The 19,984-nt window shown below is 47.9% G+C and overlaps 1 protein-coding gene across 1 annotated transcript in view; it reads left to right on the forward strand.

Moving 5' to 3' along the window:
* Tefu (Serine/threonine-protein kinase tefu) overlaps positions 1–19,984 on the forward strand; it is a 175,504-nt gene that overhangs the window by 147,894 nt on the left and 7,626 nt on the right. Inside the window, exons 51-59 of the mRNA XM_077683624.1 lie at positions 4,410–4,563; positions 6,471–6,553; positions 6,691–6,831; positions 12,273–12,392; positions 13,398–13,547; positions 14,685–14,850; positions 15,686–15,772; positions 15,860–15,974; positions 17,271–17,488. Of these exons, the coding sequence (XP_077539750.1) occupies positions 4,410–4,563; positions 6,471–6,553; positions 6,691–6,831; positions 12,273–12,392; positions 13,398–13,547; positions 14,685–14,850; positions 15,686–15,772; positions 15,860–15,974; positions 17,271–17,488 (1,234 nt within the window). The remainder of the gene's footprint in view (positions 1–4,409; positions 4,564–6,470; positions 6,554–6,690; positions 6,832–12,272; positions 12,393–13,397; positions 13,548–14,684; positions 14,851–15,685; positions 15,773–15,859; positions 15,975–17,270; positions 17,489–19,984) is intronic.

Consider the following 19,984-nt stretch of genomic DNA (forward strand, 5'->3'; position numbering starts at 1 on the left):
CGAAACACAATACCGTTTATAGTGCGGTTTTCTGGTGGGACTGCTGATCGACCGGCACAGCTGGGGCATCGTTGTAGCAAAAGAAAAAAGAACGGATGAAATCGGCCATCTGACAAAACGCGCACCCCTTGCTCTCCTCTAACTTCGACCAGAAGAAAAAAATAGGCACCCTTTAGTTCATGTGTACGTGATAACCACAGCTGACCTTGCTTGCATACCTCGGAAGATAGTGGCCCCCGTCCCCGCCCGCGCGCGGCAAGTTGTTTCTATTAAGGGGGGACGCGGCTTTCAACTTCAGAAAAATGACCAAAACATCGTTTTTTTGAAATCCACATATTCGGCTTCTATGTTTCCTAATCTGTATGTCTGCGAAGTTTTTCCGCTGAAAAGCGTCGCAAAGTGGCATAAAAAAATAGTTTTGCCAGGCGCGGTGACAAACTATCAGCGCAAAAGGGCGAAAAAACGGCGATTTTCGGAGCGCTGTATCTCCGCAACGGTGCCATCGGGCGCGGCCATTTTGATATGGTTAGATCGGCCGAGCGTTCATCTTTCCGGTTCCCCGCGTCTCTTTTATCTTCGTTCATTCACAAACGCATGAACAGCAGAAAAGAAATGACGCACAAACGAAACTAGAAATAGATGCTGAAGCGCTATTCGTCCTCCGGTCGGGCCGCGGCAAGAGGGCCCTCCTGATTGGGTGTCGCGGCGCAATGCAAGATGGCGGCCGCCAGAACTGCGTAGCGTGCGGTTTGAGTTCATTTTCGGTGCTTCGCTCGGCCAAGTTTCTATTCAATCGGTGGTATTCAGCACGGACGTTATCGCGATAGTAATGCCTGAGATCACGAGCCAGATTAGGGGAAGTTGTGTGGCTCGAAAGGCGGAGGTCATCGAACGCTTCGTGGGGCGCGTGACTCTGCCGTCGCCAGACCCCGGAGGGTGACGCGGTGTGCGCGCTTGCGATAGCGGTTCGTGAAGTGAACTTTTAGTCGAATTTGCGATGTTTACACGCTTAGTTATTGCTGTGATTTGATTGTGGGCTCGCTAGCCTTGGGAAAGAAACAGTCGACGCGTCAAACGCTGCGGCGCGCACGGCATAGCCGACGCGCATTGCAGCATCACATGTCTGCGCAACCGGTTACAATTGAACGCCAGTAGTTGTAATTAATGCCTGCGACGTTAGATTTAATCTTAAAAGCGACCTGACAAGCCATATCAGGGATAATCAAAGTACGATATGTCGCGGTAAGCGTGCGCTGCGATGCGCGCGAGCCATATCGCCTTTCTTGCGCAACGTTTCCCGTGCGCTTCTAATAATCATGCAAACAGGTTTGATTTAGGAATATAGGAATAAAAATATGTTCTCTGCGTTAAAAATTTACCTTACTGTCGCAGTATTTAATAGTGATTTTTGTAGGGAAATGATTGGCACCAATGCATATAATCATGGCTTAGGGCATACTGACTGTGCTGCGAGAAATGTTGGATGCTGTCAAAAGTAGTGAAAAAAAAACCCTTCCATCAAAGTTAGAGTTATGCACAGTATTATACCAAGCTTCAAAGTAGTTCGTTTGCACCCTTATGGTATGCAAACTTTTGGCAATGAACACCTATGAGTACTGAATTGCTGCGCCAGGCAAAGTAATAAAACATAAAAGAAGCCAGAAATTTTCAAATTTAAGTAAAAAAAACGCTTCACTTGTTGCCATGGGGACAACACTGCAAAGGGAAGTTGTCCAGTGCGATACTGCCAACCAGCTAACCTACTTTGCATCGAAAGCCCATTGAAAGCTATCTCCCCTCCGTTTTGTCTGCTAACTGGGCTATGTACTGTTCACAGAGGAGCTGAAAATGATGTTTTGTGGAAAGAGAAAGGCTGTAAAAGGCACTCCAATTTCAAGGCAAGGCCTTCCAGAAGCCCCATGTTTAAAAGGACATGAAAGGCTACAACCGTGACAACTTTTGATAAGTGAAACCTATGTTGCAACTTCGGAAGCCGTTTTCTCAAAACAGTTTTTTTTGCCACCTGTGACGCTTGTACCAGGGATTTTTTTGTGACCGCTGGGGCTATTTTAATTCCGTTTCTTGCATTACATTCCTCGATGAACTGTTCAGGTCGTGACACTTTTGGTTTTCCAGATTTATTTTTTGTGATTTTTTTATTCAAATAATCGTTCACAGTTGACATGTCTGTTGCAGAGTAACCTCTAGAAAAATGAAAACTAAAAAAAATTGTGTTGTAAAAAAAAAATTCTAAAACTGTCACGACCTCGTCCATTCATTTGGGAATGCAAAGCACTTCGAACAAGTTTTCTATCGTGTTTTATAAGCCGCTCAAGCTCGGTACAAGCGGAACAGAAAGAAAATTTCATACATTAAAAAGTTATCAAAATATTAACTTCAAATTTTTATGGTGTTATCACAGAAGCATTTCCAGTTGCTGTGCCAATTTTCATCAAAATCCACAAAGAAATAAAAAAGTTGATTTTGAAAGCCACGTCCCCCCTTAAGCGTGAACCGCATGGCCCGTTTTCACACACGATTCGTGCACGTCAACATTGCGCTTGCTTTTTTTTTTTTTTTTTTTTAATCTTTGTCACGACGATCGCTTGCAGTGGCTTCTTCGCGTGGCAGTAGGAGGAGCCTGACGACTTGCACCAATGGGGAGACGCGCACCTAATGGCGGGAGATCCGAAACGCTCCGACCAGCCAGCTGGCTGCGCCAGAGATGTTTAGGCCTACCACCGCGGTGTTTTTTGATGGGCGCTTTCACAAGCAATGTGGGTGGCAGTTTATATTCCTCTTTTCGCCAGTATTATCAGCTCTTTTCTTGCGTAAGCATCCTCGCTTGCGCCTCGTGCGGCATTTCAGCGAGCAGTTAGAAGCGGTTGCTGGAGCTACCTGCAGTGCTTGCACCCCTTCGCTGCCAGGGCTAACGCCATGTTGCCGCCTCTTACCTGCGCCGCACCAGTTGTAACTGCCGCCAGTTGTAACCAAGCCGGCGGCGTGCACTGCACGTTTTCGCGAGAAGAAACCGCCCCATGCGGTTCACGCTTTAGAGCGTTGTGCAGATGAGCCACCGCTCTTTCCCTTTCCGAACAAGCGAGCCGCGTTAAGCCGAAGATTTGCACCACCAGTACGCTGCACTGATAAGCAGCCACCTTCGCCATCGTGAACACATAGTGTAATAAAATAAAATCTCGCTGGCGTTTTTATCACGTTCCGCGGCATCTGTTCATAGGCGCTAAAAACACAGCCACAATCCTCCAAAATACAAACACAACGGAAGTTAAAGCCGTGCTCGCGGTTTGTAAGACCGCACTTGCAATGGGTAAGACCCTGCAGCAGCGGCTGATGTGAAAAAAAAAAAAAAAAAAAAAAAAAGGTATAAAGACCAGGCCTTTGCTTTCAAGTGCCGTGTGTTTTAGTGATGATAATTAAAGGATGACTTGCGAAGTAGGTTGCGATGTGGTTTGATTCGCACATGTTTTGGTTATCGTGCGATACTGCTTATAGTGCGAATTTTTGCGGCTCCCGCGGCATACATTATAAGCGGTCTACACTGTACCGTAAATTCAAAGTCGGTCGTTGACAATATGTTTTTACGTTACATGGGGGCGAATTGGTGCCTCTGATAGTGTCAAACCGCCAGATTTCTTCCGAGGAACTACCCGTATATATGTATTTATTGTTCTTTAGGAAGAGAGGAAGGTCCACCAGCAGGCATAAATTGTCTTACCTAGGGGCGGACACCAGAACACCACCCGAAGTTGCACATTTTAAAAAGGGGGTTAGGCTTCATTGCAAGGCACAGGCACCACGCTTCTAACTTTTTTTTTTTTTTTTTTTTTTTTGTATCTGACAAACTGTTCTGCAGAAGTCAACATTTTTTCTAGGGTGTGTTTTTGAAATGTTTCTCTAGAAAATGTATTTTTTTCTACTACCGGTCGTTTGTTATGCACAACTCCTTTTTTATCATTTTCTTCGACACTTGACAAAAATTGTGATTTTCATATATTTTTTGCAACTATGATGTATGAAAACATTTTAAAAACTAGTGTTATTGGAAAGGCCGTTAAATAATCTGCATTTTGGGTTCCTGTAATTAGAGCCTAACCAATTTTTTTAGCAAAAAAAAAATGTTTTCTTGGACCCCTAAAAATCTGTCAATTTTCCTGCGGTTACGAAAGCGTTAAGCTATGCAGGCCTGGCGCGAATGGCTACAGGGGATTAAACGTCTGTTCGGTGTAGGCAAACGACTTTGCTCTTGGCGGGCCCAATGGCCTTTATCTGTTATTCCATCCGTGCTTCTATCAGCATACCTTGTTATTTTGTGTTTCTGAGTGACGCTGGAATTATTGAACCAGTGCACCTGAAGGTTGAGCTCTTGGTAATTATTTTCTTCTTTACAGGAGCGGGTGGAAGGTGCGCGCTCGCTGGTGTCGCACCTGCGCAAGGGAGGCGGCCTGTGCTCGGCCATCTTGCCGCAGCTGGAGCGCCTCATGGACGCCTACATCCAGCTGGCATACCTGGACCCGCCCAGCGCTCCCCGAGGACAGCCCATAGGTGCGTGTGACGCGCTGCTGCACAACGGACGCCGCACCCTCTTCGCCACGGGGTGCCGTGCACCGAGAGCAGGGTTTGAAGCCGTGGCAGTTGTTTGCCGCACTCTGTGCCGGGGTGTTATTTTGTCCCTTTTCAATCTTCCTTCATAATCTACTTGAAACAGAGCAAGTAAACCCCTTTCCTCTCATGTTTATCATGGTATATCACATATGCCTGTGAAAAGCAAAAGTTGTGTGTGTCACGGCATCCGTATCGTCAATATTGTCATGGTTCAAGGGGCAATTCCAGAGGGGACTGGGATGATGACATGGGCAAAAGAAGAGCCAAAGATGAAGAGGAGGAGGAACGAATTTGAATTTGCCGCCGAAAAACAGACAAATCAGAAATTCTCGATGAACAAACGGGATTGAACGGCGAATAAGGTAACGACCCGTGAAGCGAAAACAGCAAAACCTATTTGAGTATGCCACGACTGCGGGGCAGAAGATACTTAAGCTCAGCACAAGAGCGCTCAGGGGGAGAGGCAAAGAACCTGAAGAAAGCGGCACGCCATCTAGGAGGAACAAGCCAGGGAACGTGGCCAGGCCACCGACTATGCCTACCAAGCCTGGGTAGGAGCGGGCTGACCTCGCGTCGGCTGCGGTGTCCTAGTCGCACCACCGACCTGTGCATTGGCGGCCGCAGTGGTGATGGCCAGGCGCCTTCACCACCATGGTGGAAAGCCTGGCCTTCCCCAGAACAGTACACTTAAATGTGGGAGAACATTCCGTGTATACAAGAGCATGGCCATTGGTTCTGTGCACACTTTTGATGGTGAACTTCAAGCTCAGGTTTACGTCTGCATTGCCTTTAGCAGTGTCAGTCATTCTGTACAGGCTCCTCCCAGTGGCATCAATCATTGACTGCGGGGCTTGCCTTGGGGGTTGTCGCCCTGTTTTTGACATCTCTAATTGTGTGATATAATCAAGCGTAGTTTATGGTTAATAAACGGGGCATATCTTCGATTCCGCCATGGATATCTTTTGAAGGATGAGAAGTTGTGAGCTATCTTAATGCTACGTTTAGAACTGAGTGACATTTGTTAACCGCATATTCGAAAGTAAAGGGGCACCTCTCAGTGTGCCATACTTTCATGCAGTGGCGGTCCATGACTGTCTGGTAGCTGTTACTTCAGCATCTTGGGGTCCTCATTTAGAAAAAAAGGCTTACAGGTGCAATCTGACGTGCTGCAGAGCAATTGCAGAACAGGCTGGCTGGACCACAGAGTGCATTGGGACAAGTAGGTTGATGAGCTGGTTCGAGTGGGAGGACTTATCAGACCCTGCTTGTTTGCCAGTAGCACAACTGTAAGAAATCCAGCAGCTCTCGGCAGATGGTGCTAGAGAGTGCCACAGGAAGAGCCCCGTGCAGTACATGAACACCATACATTGCCACCATCGCATTTATTTACCTTGTAACAAAGTAGTTTGGTGGAAAACATGGCTGTCTGGCTCATGTTTAAGTTATACAAGGCATACTAGAGTAGCAGATGCACATGCACACATACCTACTGACAAGCATGCAAGAAAGTTGCTGCCACGCAGTCTTTGCGTCGTTTCTCTGTGTGACCCCTTAGTCCTGCATAGGCTGTTCTGCTGAAATGGGAGTCGTTGTGCATACTAATAAGAAGCTGCTGCACTTTTGCCTCGTTTTGCCTCGCTGCACTTTTGCCTGTGCAAACTCGTTGTTCCACTGAACATGCATGACTAATGAATCGTTGGAAGAGACCTTATAATATCGCCCATTCAGCTGTTGCTGCAAAAATTACCGACAAAGTACTGGCATGCAGTAGGAAACGTTCAGGGCGAGAGATCGCTTTAGTGTGTCGCAGGCTGACAATATACTCTCCCGTTTTTCCTGCTACCCAGCGTGCGTGAAGCTTCCTCGGGACACTCCCCTGCTCAAGCTGGGCCAGGTGGACAAGATACCGGTGCTGACACAGGACGTGCCGGTAAGGCTTCACCACTGCTTCACATGCAGCTTTCCCTGTATGATGAGGCATCTTTTCAGTCCTACTTGTTTTCGCCCACTGTCTGTCCATGAGCTGCTGCGTGCACGCAACCCAAAACGGTTGACTCAAACACGCAGGTGGACCGCGGTGCCTCGTACAGCAACCTGCCGGGCATCCTGAAGTTCTCGCCCGAGTACCGGCTCTGTGGCGGCATCAACATGCCCAAGGTGGTCACGTGCGTCGGCCAGGACGGCCGCAGCTACAAGCAGCTCGTCAAGGTACTGTGCATGGGTTCCTTGGGATAGTAGGCGAGTGGTCAGAACACTCAACCTCCAGCAGCAATATGAGAACGTTGCTTCACTGCTGTATTGCACATGCAGGTTTTTTTTTTTTTTTTTTTTTTTTTTTTCCCCAACCTCCATGTTGCCGAGCAGTCCTTTCTGGAGCACGTAAAACTTCGAACTCATCTCCTCACTCGTGGGGCCCAAGCTCACTACACGCCTCAACACTCGAGGCGTGAATGGCATAGCGCGTTTTTGCACGCGATTCGTGCATGTTGGCGTTGCGCATGCAATTTTTTTACTCCCACGTCAACGATTCCGCGCCCACGGCAGCAGCTTCTGCCTCGGTCAGAAAATGACGCGCGATGCGCGCGGCAGTGGGAGGAGCCTGCCGACTTGTGCCAATGGGGAGGCAATGCGCCTCATGGCGGAAGTTTCGAAACGCTTGAGACAGCCGGCTGGCTCTGCCAGAGATGTTTAGGTTTACCACCTCGTCTGGTATTTCATGGGCGCTTTCACTAGCGGCGCGGATGATGGTTTATAGTACCGTTTTCACCCACGTTATCAGCTCCTTTACCACACAAGCAACTTCGTGTTGCCTTGAGCGGCATTTTAAAGAGCGGCTTGCTACAGTCACTCGAGCGTCCCACACCACTTCTCAGGTGAAGCCGCTGCCATGTTGTCGTCGCCGGCCGCACCACGCACAGCATGCGGGTGCTTCCACGGCGCGTTTTCGCGAGCAGAAAACAACAGCCCGGCTGTTCACAGAGAAAGAGTGACAAAGAGGGGAGATAGAGCCTGTACCGCCACCGTAGCTTGCTCGCTGGGTAGTCTCGTTCATATCTTCTGCCGGGCCGCACAGGCCCATTCGTAACAGCCAAAATTTTAGCCATTGCAAACAATGCAATTTCACCAGGACTTCTCAGAAATTCGTATCATTCCGCAATTCGCATCACCCAGAATCGTGTGAGTGAGATTCCACTATATTCAAACATATCTCACATAACACAGAAGCTAAGCTGTGCAAGAAGGCAAAGAAAATTCGTAAGGGTCGCAGTCATAATTTTGAGTTGAGAAAAAAAAACATTTTCTGCGCTCGAGTTTTGTTAACGTTGGGAGAACTCTACCCACCTAGGCCCTCATGGTGGAAGAAGTGGCTGCAAAAACCTATTAAAAATCCCAGGCCATCTCCAAAATGTGGGGAGGGGCTAAGCATGCAGTGTATTCTTGGTGTGCATTCTTGGCGTATAAGTGTATTCTTGGCGCCTTGACATTTTTGCCAACGGAGATGAAACCGTTGGGGGGTAGAGGTGTAAAGCTTTGCTGTAAAAGTCTTGTCTTTGAAGCACAAAGGTTTCTAGTGCGAGGCTTAAATGAGTGTCCCGGTGCTTTTTAGTACGCATTATGTTCTAGCGTGAGGCGTAAACGAGTTTCCCGGTGTTTTAGTACTGTGACTACATGAGACGACGATTGCGACAACGATGACAGGAGACGCCAACAGCCCCAGCCCCTAAGGGGCTTTGCCTTTAAAAATCCCAGGCCATCTCCGCTAATGTGAAACCTGGGGAGGGGCGAAGCATGCATTGTATAAGTGTATTTTTCGGCGCCTTGGCGTTTTCCAACGGAGATGAAAGCATTGGGGGTAGAGGTATACAGCTTTGCATTTGCTGTAAAAGTCTCTTGTCTTTGAAGCACGAAGTGTTTTAGTGCAAGGCGTTGGAAGACAAGTGTCCCGGTGCGTTTTTTTTTAGTACGCGTTTTTTGACCACAGAGATGTAACGTTCTGGCGCGAGGTGTTGGGAAATTAGTGTCCCGATGTGTTCTTTTAGTATGCATTACGTTTTAGCGCGAAGCGTTGGAAAGCAAGTGTTCCGGTGTTATAGTACCGTGACTACATGATACGAGATACGACAACAGGAGACGCCTAAGGGTCTTCGCCCCTAAAACAAAAAGAAAGCAACTCAGTGTTCCCTTAACACCGATCCTTCCCAACTAAACCCTCATCCTGCTTGCCCTTAGCTCTAAACCCTGATGTCATTTGGAGATTTGAGAGCACATCATTTCAGGCCTGCTTGCACAATTAAATCTTCCAAGGAATGGGTTCAAAAGTGAGTCTATTCAAGCACTTCCATATTTTATTATTTGAGCAAATTAATCAAACATGACGCTCAGGCTGGCCAGCCATTGATTCCATTCCATTCCATTCCATTCCATTGATTCCATTCCATTGATTCCATTCTATTGATTCCATTCAATGGCTGGCCAGCCATTCATAGCTTGGAGTGCGTGAGGAACCGCGAGTCTTAAGGCTTGACCACATGGAGCATTTTTGGCATGCAGCATTGGGCAGCAAAACAGACGTTCGCATTGGCATCGCTGAATCCCCACCCGAATGTGATGGAAGCGGAACAGCAGCTGCAGGCAAGATAGCAGTGTGTGCGACTGCCCACAATGTGGCGTCTGCTACATTACTGAGTAACACAAAAAGTAAAAAGAAGAAACCCCTGTGAAACTCTTTTTCTAGCTTCAGGACGCTGTCATTTTACAGCGAGACCCACAACAGCGCGAGAGGAAAGATGTGCTATGTTGGTGTGGTACAAAACAGCGCAAGCAATGACGATTGAGCCGCATTGCTGGCAGTAGGCGTTTATAGCGGCTGTCGATAAGCAAGGCATGTAAGCATAACAAGAAAATGCAGCACCCTATGCACATTGCTTCAGTTTTCGCAGTGTTCGGCGTGACCAGTTCGCACAAACTGGTCACGCCGATCAAGTGGCAGGCACTGATGTTAAAGGAGCCATGAAGAGAAAATACAACTTCGTTTAATTCGAAAGAACTAGGATTCAGTATCTCACTCAGCTCCATTACAGCCACAAAAGATGTTTTTTTAAACGAAAAAAAGCTAGAAGTATTTAAAAAAATTTCAAATTTTGCGCCACAGTGACGTGTTATGCGCAAGAATGACGTCATACGGGCCAACAATCATACATAATTTTCAGTGCGTTAACTGCACGTTAGCCTTCAAGTGATGCTGTCAAATGGAACCAGAGGCCCCATTACAGACGTCCAGTCATGTGTCGTCGCGGTAGGCGGCCGCCAATCGCACCAACAAGGTTCCGTGACGTCATAGAAAAGTTGCGGGAAATTGGCTAGGGGGTCGCAACTGCTTCACACGTTTTCTTTAATACCTCCGTTATATGTTCCAAGATTGCGATGATATTGGCATCATTGTTATCGGGACTAAGCAGTCTTTCTAATAAACCCAACTTGTATTTTGTCTTCATGGCTCCTTTAAGGAGAAACTGCTTGTTATGAATTTAAGCAGTAACAAGGCGAGGGTTTTGTCTGATTTTGGCATCGTACACATTCAACCATAAAATGCAGCCTCCTTTTAATGCAGAAGCTATAAACAAGGGACTGTTTAAGCGAGAAAAAGAAAAAGAATCTGCGTATCTGCTCACTTCGCTGCAAATGTCGTCAAAAGACGATAGCGTTCTGCCACCCCTGGCACGGAAATGCTTCTCTTCTCTCCCCCGAGCATTTCTCTCGCTTTTCCCATGATAAACACAGTGGAGCAGTGCTTGTGCACATTTTATTGGAACGTTTCATTACTGTTGGATTTGGAGTGCCACCACTAGATTGTTTAGGTCAGAAAACTGTTTTCAATGCTTTTCTTGTAATTTGCAACAGCAAAAATCGAGCACACGTCTATTTTTATTAAAATGGCTCTGCAAATACCATTTATGTATTAATGTTTTTGCCTGACATATGCCTAATGTTTTCCTTTTGCTCAGTAATGTTGACAAGTGTAAAGTGTGTTTCCATATTTAGTGATTTGGACATGTTTTGCCTACATAAACTTCTCGTTAAAGAATTCTTTTCGTTTTTGGCTGGATGGCTGTATCACGGGACAGGCAGACAGAGAGGCATTTTTGAGTACAAGTAGCCCAAGAAAGACTATTGTGTTAAAAAAACAACAACAAAAAAACCAGTATGTAATTATATATGTACATATATACAGTCGAACCCCGCTACAACGAACGCCGCTTCAACGAAATTTCCGCTTCAACGAAATATTTCCAATTCCCCGTCAGCTAGCCATAGAAGTCAATGCAACAAAGTCCTCGCCACAACGAACCATTTGTCAGGCTTGATTTCGCTTCAACGAAATTTTCGATGATTTGGGCTGGGTTTGAACAATTATTTGACAATAAAATAAGCATAGCGCCAGCTATCTGTAACTTTTTATACATTCAGGACGCTTAGTTTCACCGAAAATGCGCGTTGCGACCATACCGCCACCCAAAACAAAACAAAAAATAACTCATAGGCGCACGCCATTGCTTGATGGTGATAACGATGTGGCTGGCCGTCTTTACACGAGGCGCAGGCCCGCTTCGCCAAGGCGGAGCCAGAGCTACAGCCAATCCGTATCCAGTTGAAATTGCATGAACATGGAGGAAATGCATGAATGTGCTCCGCTGCTGGCGCGGTGCCGTCATGTATGCGTTGTGAGCAGCTGTCCTTGCCGTTTTCCTTCTACAATTCTTCATAGCCAAGAGCGAAAATCATGTTTGCGCGTTTGGTCTTGAAGCCTAGTCATCCTATCTTAGTCGCGAGCGCGCGGTCCTGTTAAATGCAAGCGCGCGCGTCTTGCCTGCCAAGGTCAGTAGCTGCCGTGCCCTGTCAGAGGATAAGATAACGGCACTGCTCCTGCCACAAGCGAGAGGGGGGCTTCCGAAGGCCTAGCAGCTATCTGCAAGTAATCAGCTCGGTGGACACGCCTTGTTGTACAGCGATACGTTTTGCGCCTGCATATCTTCACCCCCCTCCGTATCGCGTTCTTTGGGTGGTGAAAAAACAGATAACCATTGGTATGTTTGTTATCCGAATAAACACGAGTTATTGCGCGTCACTCCTTTTTCTAAACATTGTATTATGCTGCCAATGTTGCGGAAACGCACGGGGCTATTTTTCTGGCCTTTCCGTGGTGTGTTGGGGCAGATTTCGCCTCAACGAATTTTCGCTTCAACGAAATTTTTCGCACGTCCCGTCAATTTCGTTGTAGCGGGATTCGACTGTATGTATATCTATATATATATATATATATGTATGTAACGCAGGAGACATGGCGTCCGTCGAACCAACACCTTTATTAACAACTTCTTCTTCCTCGTCCACCACTATCGCACCGCACCTTCTCTTGGTGGCTAATCTCCCATTCTGGCCAACTGCCCTGTACCATCCATCTGCGGGACGTCACATATATATATATATATATATAATGTTCAGCATCCTGTGTCTACACTATACTTGCTCTCAGTTTTTCCTTTTAGTGTGTCCGTATCCTTGAGAAGGTGCTCCCAGTTTGTCACCAGGTGAAGTTTCTCGAGTGTGGTCCTTGAAAACACGCTGTCATGCGTACGTGTCCTCCACAGGGCCGGGACGACCTGCGCCAGGATGCAGTGATGCAGCAGGCCTTTGGCCTGGTCAACCGCCTGCTGGACCACGAGAAGAAGGGACACACGGGGGGAAGGCTGGCCATGCGCACCTACAAGGTATTTGTGCACAGCACGCTTGCATTGCGGGCATTAGAACTTATTGGTTTGAATTCAGGGACTCAGTTGACCAACCGTGAGTGGAGAACCTTCCTTGACCCTAGTGTCGGCTCTGAATGATGGCAGAGCTCCGAAGGAAGCTTAACACGTGTAGGCGCTGTGGAAACAAGTGTGCACCAACTCTGGTGTGGGGTGTTAGCTCAAGTGGAACGCTTCTTGTGTAACATTCGTAACCCAAAAAGAAATTTACTTATTACGATGACGTGAACAAGTAAGGAATAGTTATTGGTTGCTGGCTATGCTTGCAGTGAGATGCTGATCGTACCAGCCACTAGTATGCTTATTAACTTCTTTTTAACAACTAGAGGGAACAGTCAGGTATACTTCCTGTATTCACAGCACGTTAAGGATTGCGTATATCTTCATGGCAGTGTATGTCTGAACTTTTATTTTGAAATTCTGTTTCTTTTTCTTATCAAGCACTAGTACATGAACACTCAAATGTGTTAAGCCTTGACTGTCGAAATTATTTCTCTCTCTCTCGCTCCTGTTTTTTTTTTCTTTTTCTCCCCCCCATAGCTACATCCGCCGCGGTGGTTAAAGATCCCCAGGTGGGCAAAATTAATCTGGAGCCCTCCACTACTGCGCGCCTCATCGCCTGCGTTGCGTAGGCGCGTTAAACCCTACAATCAATCAATCAATTTTTCATAGCTACGTTTAGAAGCTCGATGCACACTAAGGCATAAATATTCATACTCAGAAATGCTCAACTTTATACGCAGCCTCAAATTGGATATTCGCGCGCCTTTAAAGTGGACATTTTTTTTATTGAAATGACTGCCTATTTCGGGGTTCTTGCTACAGTGCTCGCAAAATTTGCGAATGCCCGTTCCACTTGAATGATCACCATGGGACGAAAACTGTGGTGGCCGAGGATTGTGTGCAGACAAGCTGAAAGAATGAAAAGGGTGACCAATTTCGTGTGGTCCTCCCTGAACCCCCCAGGTGGTGCCCCTGTCCCGGCGCAGCGGCCTGGTGCAGTGGTGTGAGGGCACGCAGCCCTTCTCCGAGTTCCTGCTGACCAACAATACGGGCGCCCACCAGCGCTACCAGCCGAACGACTGGGCGCCCATGGCCTGCCGCAAGGCCATGCAGGTACGTTCGTTCACGGCAGGATAACAACGGCCTTTATGCTATCGGCCAGAAATCGCTTCTTCCCCCCCCAAAAAAAAATGTCTTGTTTCTAACAATGCCTTTGTGTGGTCAGCAAAGTTCGCTGTAAACCTTAATTTCTGTAATACTGCCTTTCTCTCACAGTGTTGTGCAGTAAAGCCTACACAAAGAAAAGTTGTTCTTGCATGTTTCACAACATGCTGAACTCGGCAAGGCTAAACTCAGTAACATAACTCGGCGAGAAGTGATGCTCGCGCGTTTTCACATCAATAGAGAAAAGATTTTGTGTACCTGTAGTTTTTTCTTCATCTGTGTAACTGGCTAAGCGATATTCTGACATCTCCTAGCAGCTGGGACGTTGGGACATCCAGATGTTTTCTAAATCTCAACAGATTCCCTGAAAGCTTTATTTCAGTGTTTGCTTCTTTTTGTGTGCCTCATCCGCAGTTAAAATCAATATCATGGCGCATTGTTATCGTACAAGCTTACATGTTTATTTGTTGCTCATCAACAAACTTGTGCACGAAAGCGCACACTGAAACCACCGACATACACGTGTACTGTTTACAGACAGATGTGCACACAACTACGCGCATTGCTGTCACTTGCCCCTTCCAAATGTTGGTCAAACATTTGGCTCGGGGATAGGTAAAAACCAAAATGAAGACTGTTTAATAAAACACTGTGATCCTTCATGTCGAAACAAGGGAATTCTTGCATGGCGTAAAGTTCGCCACTCCTTGATTCCGTCTTGCTCTCTAATACAGTGGAACCCCGCTAGCTGATACGTCCCTTGGACTTACGCCGACCCGCTTCTTATGACGGATCACCGCAGTCCCAGCAAGGTCCCCAAGGCATCTAAACCACCGATGATATAAAGCTCGGGCACATGCGATCAGCTTCATACGGCTGACCCTGGTGCAGATAAACCGGCGTTTTTCCCATCTTTCCCACCACTTCGCCACCTCATCTCGACCTTTCGTTAGTCTTAACCCCCGTTTGACGCTGCTTGATATGCAGAGGTCTTGTCAGCGCTTGTCCGCACTCCCCGACCCCTTTTTCTTTGTTTCCAATGTCCTCGGTGCTTTTTGTTTCATTTTCGTCGCCCTGCCCGTGCAGGTGGTGCACAAGAGTCCACCGGAGGAGCGGCTGCAGGCGTACCTGGAGGTGTGCAGCCACTTCCACCCAGTGTTCCGCTACTTCTTCTTCGAGCACTTCCCCGAGCCCAGCCGGTGGTTCGAGCGCCGGCGGGCCTACGTCCACAGCGTGGCCACGGGCTCCATAGGTGGGCACGAGCGGTTGGCTGGGCAGTCGACCCACCACTACGAAGCTTTCTGCGCGCGGTTCCTTGCTCTGTGGCCCTTGTTCTAGTCCCTTGCGGGAGCTTGCAATCTACGGCATGCGCAGTTTCCCTGTAAATTTCTGAGACTTCCTCAAGTGGGTTTTGTAGCTCCCTATTTACAAGCGGTGACTTCTGCCAGGCTTGGAGCATGGGCTTGTTTTCCCAGAGGTTCGGTCCCCCTATGTGGCATTCCGTTCGATTTGCCTGGCCACTCCAGATGAAGTGGCGTAATCTGCCGTGAAAAGCTTTAGTGTCCTCCCTCACTGATGCCGTTGTATGCCCTGCAGGAAAGCCAACTTCCTGGCGGTGATGATGAATGATCGTGGGCGAAGTAAAAGAAAAAAACGTTTCTAGTGGTGGCCGGAATCGAACTTGGGTCCCTCGCTTTACGAAGCAAGCGTCTATCTGACTGCTGCATTTCAACACAGTCGAAGCGAATGCCAGGCAGCAAGCACCGATTCACACTGTATGCCCCAAACCCCAACGTTAGGCCTACGGAGTGCACACCCGAGAGTTACTCTGGGCATTCTAGAAAAGTGGTGCGTACTTCCAAAGCAGCAAAGTCGCCATGTGGGGTTGACCAACCAAATAATCCGTCACGAGAAAGCTTTGCATTCAACCATCGTCGCCGTTAGACAGAGGGGTGCATGATTTTCCTCATCAAGCAACCACAGAGTGTTTCGAAAACATCTTTGCCGACCCATCTCGATAGATGCTCTCGTGTTCAAATAAGTGCCGTACAGCTGGGACCAAGCTGCCTGCTCTGACCTCTCTGCAGTGGGCTACATCCTGGGCCTGGGCGACCGCCACTGTGCCAACATCCTTGTCGACAAGCACTCCGCAGAGCTCATCCACATCGACCTGGGTGAGCTGCCGTCTTTCAGGCCTGCTGCTGCAGTTGTAGTTGTCGGTGCAGAAACGAAAATGGCTTTCTTTCGTTCTCCTCCTCTAGGGGTGGCCTTCGAGCAGGGCCGCACGCTCAACACTCCCGAGACTGTGCCGTTCCGCCTCACTCGGGATGTCGTGGATGGCATGGGGATCTGCGGTGTGGAGGGCACCTTCCGAAGGTGGGCGCTCTGCGTGGTGTAGCTCTGCTATCGCTCTGCATTTCATCCTCTGGCTGTGTGCAGCCAGCCAAGACTTCGGAAAGGCGCCAGACGCGTTGCCAATCAGTAGCATTGCACTTCATTGCAGTTTTTTGAGCACGATCAGCGCAATGCACGATCAGAGCAGTGCACGATCAGCGGGGATTGGTGAATATTGGGTTACATCAAATCTTCCATGTAATAGTTTTACATTTGAGATCTGCGTCGATGAGAATATTTGACACTGTTAATTAAATATTCTGGATGAGACTTGTGGAACTGTCCCCACTTGGTGCAATGGGCTGCCACCTTATCCATGCAGTGTCATTGCTGTCACCATGACTACCGGCATTACCACCATAAAAAAGCAACCTAGAAAACATTCAAGGCCATAGCTGTGGCAACGGTTCTGAGTACAACTGCAAGTCCTGCACTTTGTTCCCAACATGCCCTATCTCATATAATGCTCAGTTTTTTTGTCCTAAAAACTCAACAAAAAGGGTTTTTTTTTTTTTCAATGGAGGAACACCACACATGTATTATTATGCGTCGTGTGTGTCGTAAAAAGTCATCTGCACACTTCTGTGTCGTGACCTTGTTGCTGGTGTCAGAATACCCAGGCAGCATTGACCAGTTGGCATCCCCACAGTAAATCGTGAAAAGGCTGCATATTTGAAACAAAATCGGTTTCACCATCATATTCGCCGTGATTACTTGTAAAGCATTTGGCGAAAATAGCAGTCTAATTATGGAAGGGGTATGCTTAGACTTAGTTTTATGGTGTGAATTTCCCATATACTGCAAGCGCTTTCGTATCAATCAATAATGCTGTAGTGTTTTCACGGTCACAGTCATTAGCAGCAACAGATGTCAGCAGGTGGAAGCGTAAATAGAGATGGTTGAAAGACAGTTGAAATTAGTGTTAAGGATCTGCATTAAAAATGGTTAGCCTATGCAAATGCACCCATTATTATTATAGCATGGTGGTTGCTAGCAAAGAGGGTTTAGGCATCAGAGCACTGACACGGATAGCTGAAAATGTCGAGATGCTTACTACCATGCAGAATTCGTCACTGCAGATGTCCTGCCCTTCCAGGTTTTGCAAAGGGGCCAAATCTTGCCCAGGTGATGTCCTTTCTAAGGCAGTGCGCCATATAGTGCGATGCGGTGGAGAGGGGTGCCCATGGCTATGGATAAAGTGGAAGGCCCGTTCATTCAGGCAATAGAACAAAGAGCGATGCGTGTTCCCCTCTCCCTCATGCCCCTGTCCACCTGCAGGTGCTGCGAGCGCACCATGGAGGTGATGCGGTGCTCGCGGGAGCTGCTGGTGACGGTGGTGGAGGTGCTGCTGCACGACCCCCTCTCCTCATGGACCCTGAGCCCCGAGCGGGCAGCCGCCCTGCAGGCCGACGGCTCGGGAGGGGGCGACGACAGGCGCCGCTCGCCCACCCAGGAGCCCGCGGCAGCGGCGGTGGCACCACAGCAGCACGACCAGAGTGAGTGCCTGTTAGTGCGTGTGAGTGTGTGAGAGTGACGGGCAGCCCCCATCGCCGTCCAAGCTTCTTTAAAAATGAGCACTCTGCTCCTGAAAGGGCCCTGAGGAATTTGTGCTCTGGTCGGGAGTTTTTCATAAAATGCTTTGTTGGGCGTGTTGGTTCATGGCTTCAAAAAATTAAAACGAGCGCAAAGGATGAAGACACAGAAACACAGTGACGGGACGAGCGCTCACTACCAACAATTTTATTTCGAACCCTCCTCTGCATATAAACATCAACACTCGTCCCGTCTACTGTGTTTCCCTGTCCTCGTCCTTTGCGATCGTTTTAATTTTTTTAAGGGAGTTTTTCAGTGTGGGGTTTCAAATGTGGTCTGCAGACCATCCAACCTCGGTCTTATTGCGTGGCACTATTGCAGTCTCTTTCATTGTCATGGAGATGGGCAGTAGGGTTGACATCCGGGATAGCCAGCTGCATGCAATCGCTGTATCAAATTCCAGGGGGTTGCGGAATAGTTCAGTGTACCAGTAAACCTTTATGCCAGACTTGGTCGCTCACGGTCCTACATGATATTAATGCGTAGCATTCTTTGCCTAGTACCCCCACAGCCAGGATTGTGTAACGCCTTGTATTTCCACAGTAATGCAGATTTCGCAGAAGTAAAACCTTCAATTGTTATAATAGCGTAAGTGGAGATAAGTGGTTGAATACAATTTTCAAAAACCAAAAATTTGCACAGGTTATCCGACAAAATCAAAAATATGCATCTTATTTATCTCCCTAAAAAAAACTAAGGCTAAACAAAAAATTTACATGAAAGAACGTTGGGAATAGGGAGCGTAAACGGACCAACTTTGCAGTGCACCTTCCATCTTCAGTAAAAAACCGGTGAAGTACCGTATTTACTCGCGTAATCCTCGCACTCGCGTAATCCTCGCACCCCTAATGTGAGCCACCAAAACTTGGATTTTTTGGTTCCTCGCATAATCCTCGCACCCCCAACTTTGCAGCGGCGAAAGTTGCCTGCTCGCGAAACCCGCATGGTGCACGCGCTCTCCAACGCGCGCCCTCCCCCGCCGCCTCTCCGTTCGGCGGAGAGCGCTGTGTATCCAAGGCCACGGCCGCTGGATGAAAGGCGCACTCTCATCCAGCGGCCGTGCCAAGGCCATCCAGGCGCCCTAACAGCCTGCATGGCTACTCCCTAACAGAGTATTAACGGTATTAACTCTATGCTAACACGCTACTCACACTGTCCTTGAGCCGGTTTCGCGTGCGCGCAACTAGACGGCGTTCGCGCAGCCCGAGATATCCGAGATACCCGCGGGAAAACATATCCCAAAGCCATATCACCTCACTGTTATAAATCCGCTGTCGTGTCACCGTCGTGGTCCCGTCATAGAGAACAGCCGCTTTCAAATTGAAAGCGATAGAGTACGCGATCGAACACGGCAACCGCGCCGCAGGCAGGCACTTCGGCGTCACCGACTTGAACGTGCGTTACTGGAGTAGGGCACGCACATGACGACGACGAGATAGGGCGCGCGCCAGAAAGCAAAGGCGGCAATTTTATGATCGCTGATCGACGGGAGACTGTTTACGTTGTAAATAATAAAATAAAAAGAACTAGCTGCTGTTGGCAACACTGAGCTTACATATACAAAAAACGACCGCTACATTTAGCGGGACTGGCAAAAGCCAAATTGGCAACACTGTGCACCAGATTTTTTTTTTTTTTTTTTTTCCCCGCATAATTCTCGCACCCCTATCTTCGCATTGACTTTTCCGAAAAAAAAGTGCGAGGATTATGCGAGTAAATACGGTAAACGCCTTTCATCGCAAAAATGGTGTAAATTTGCATCATTGCTGAAAAGAAACAAAAGAGAAAAAAAACAGCCATATTTGGCTCTAGAGAACTCAAACTTTAGACCATGGTTTCTCAAAGTGGGTTCCGCGGAGGCCCCTCTTCGGAGGTTCCGCGAACCACTGATAAATTTTTCCTGGTTTCGCACTCACCAAGTAACTTAGATGGCGAACCCGAGGTGCGATCGATCTAAGGAACCTCCATTACTAAGAACATCTCAGTGCAATACACAAAGGCGCGAGCTGCGAAATAAATCCCGCCAGCAGCTTGTAGCCAGCCAGACTCCAAAAACGGGCCGCGTGGTTAAACTACTGCACTTGAATCTCAGCCTTATGTTACCCCCATGCGCATTTCTACCGTAAAAACCCGCGTATAATACTTTTTTTTTTCTTTTTCCCCCTCCAAATTTTGTAAAATTTGTGCCTCGTATTATATGTGGATCCCAAAGTTTTCAGCCGAAAATTTGCACTTTCGGTTTCGGTTTCAGCAGAAGGTGCGCCATCTTGCAGTGGCATTAGCTGGCTGCTGCTTCTTTCAGCCGGTGCCATTTTGATTGTTTTGACCACGCGAAGGATTGGCACGTTCACCGCAAGTCTATCATGATGCCGGGTGCACGAAGGCAGTACTCGGCTGCA

This window comes from Haemaphysalis longicornis, unplaced genomic scaffold, assembly GCF_048455015.1.
Source record: "Haemaphysalis longicornis isolate Haplotype H1 unplaced genomic scaffold, Haemaphysalis longicornis Haplotype H1 scaffold_9, whole genome shotgun sequence".
Taxonomy (NCBI): Eukaryota; Metazoa; Arthropoda; class Arachnida; order Ixodida; family Ixodidae; genus Haemaphysalis; species Haemaphysalis longicornis.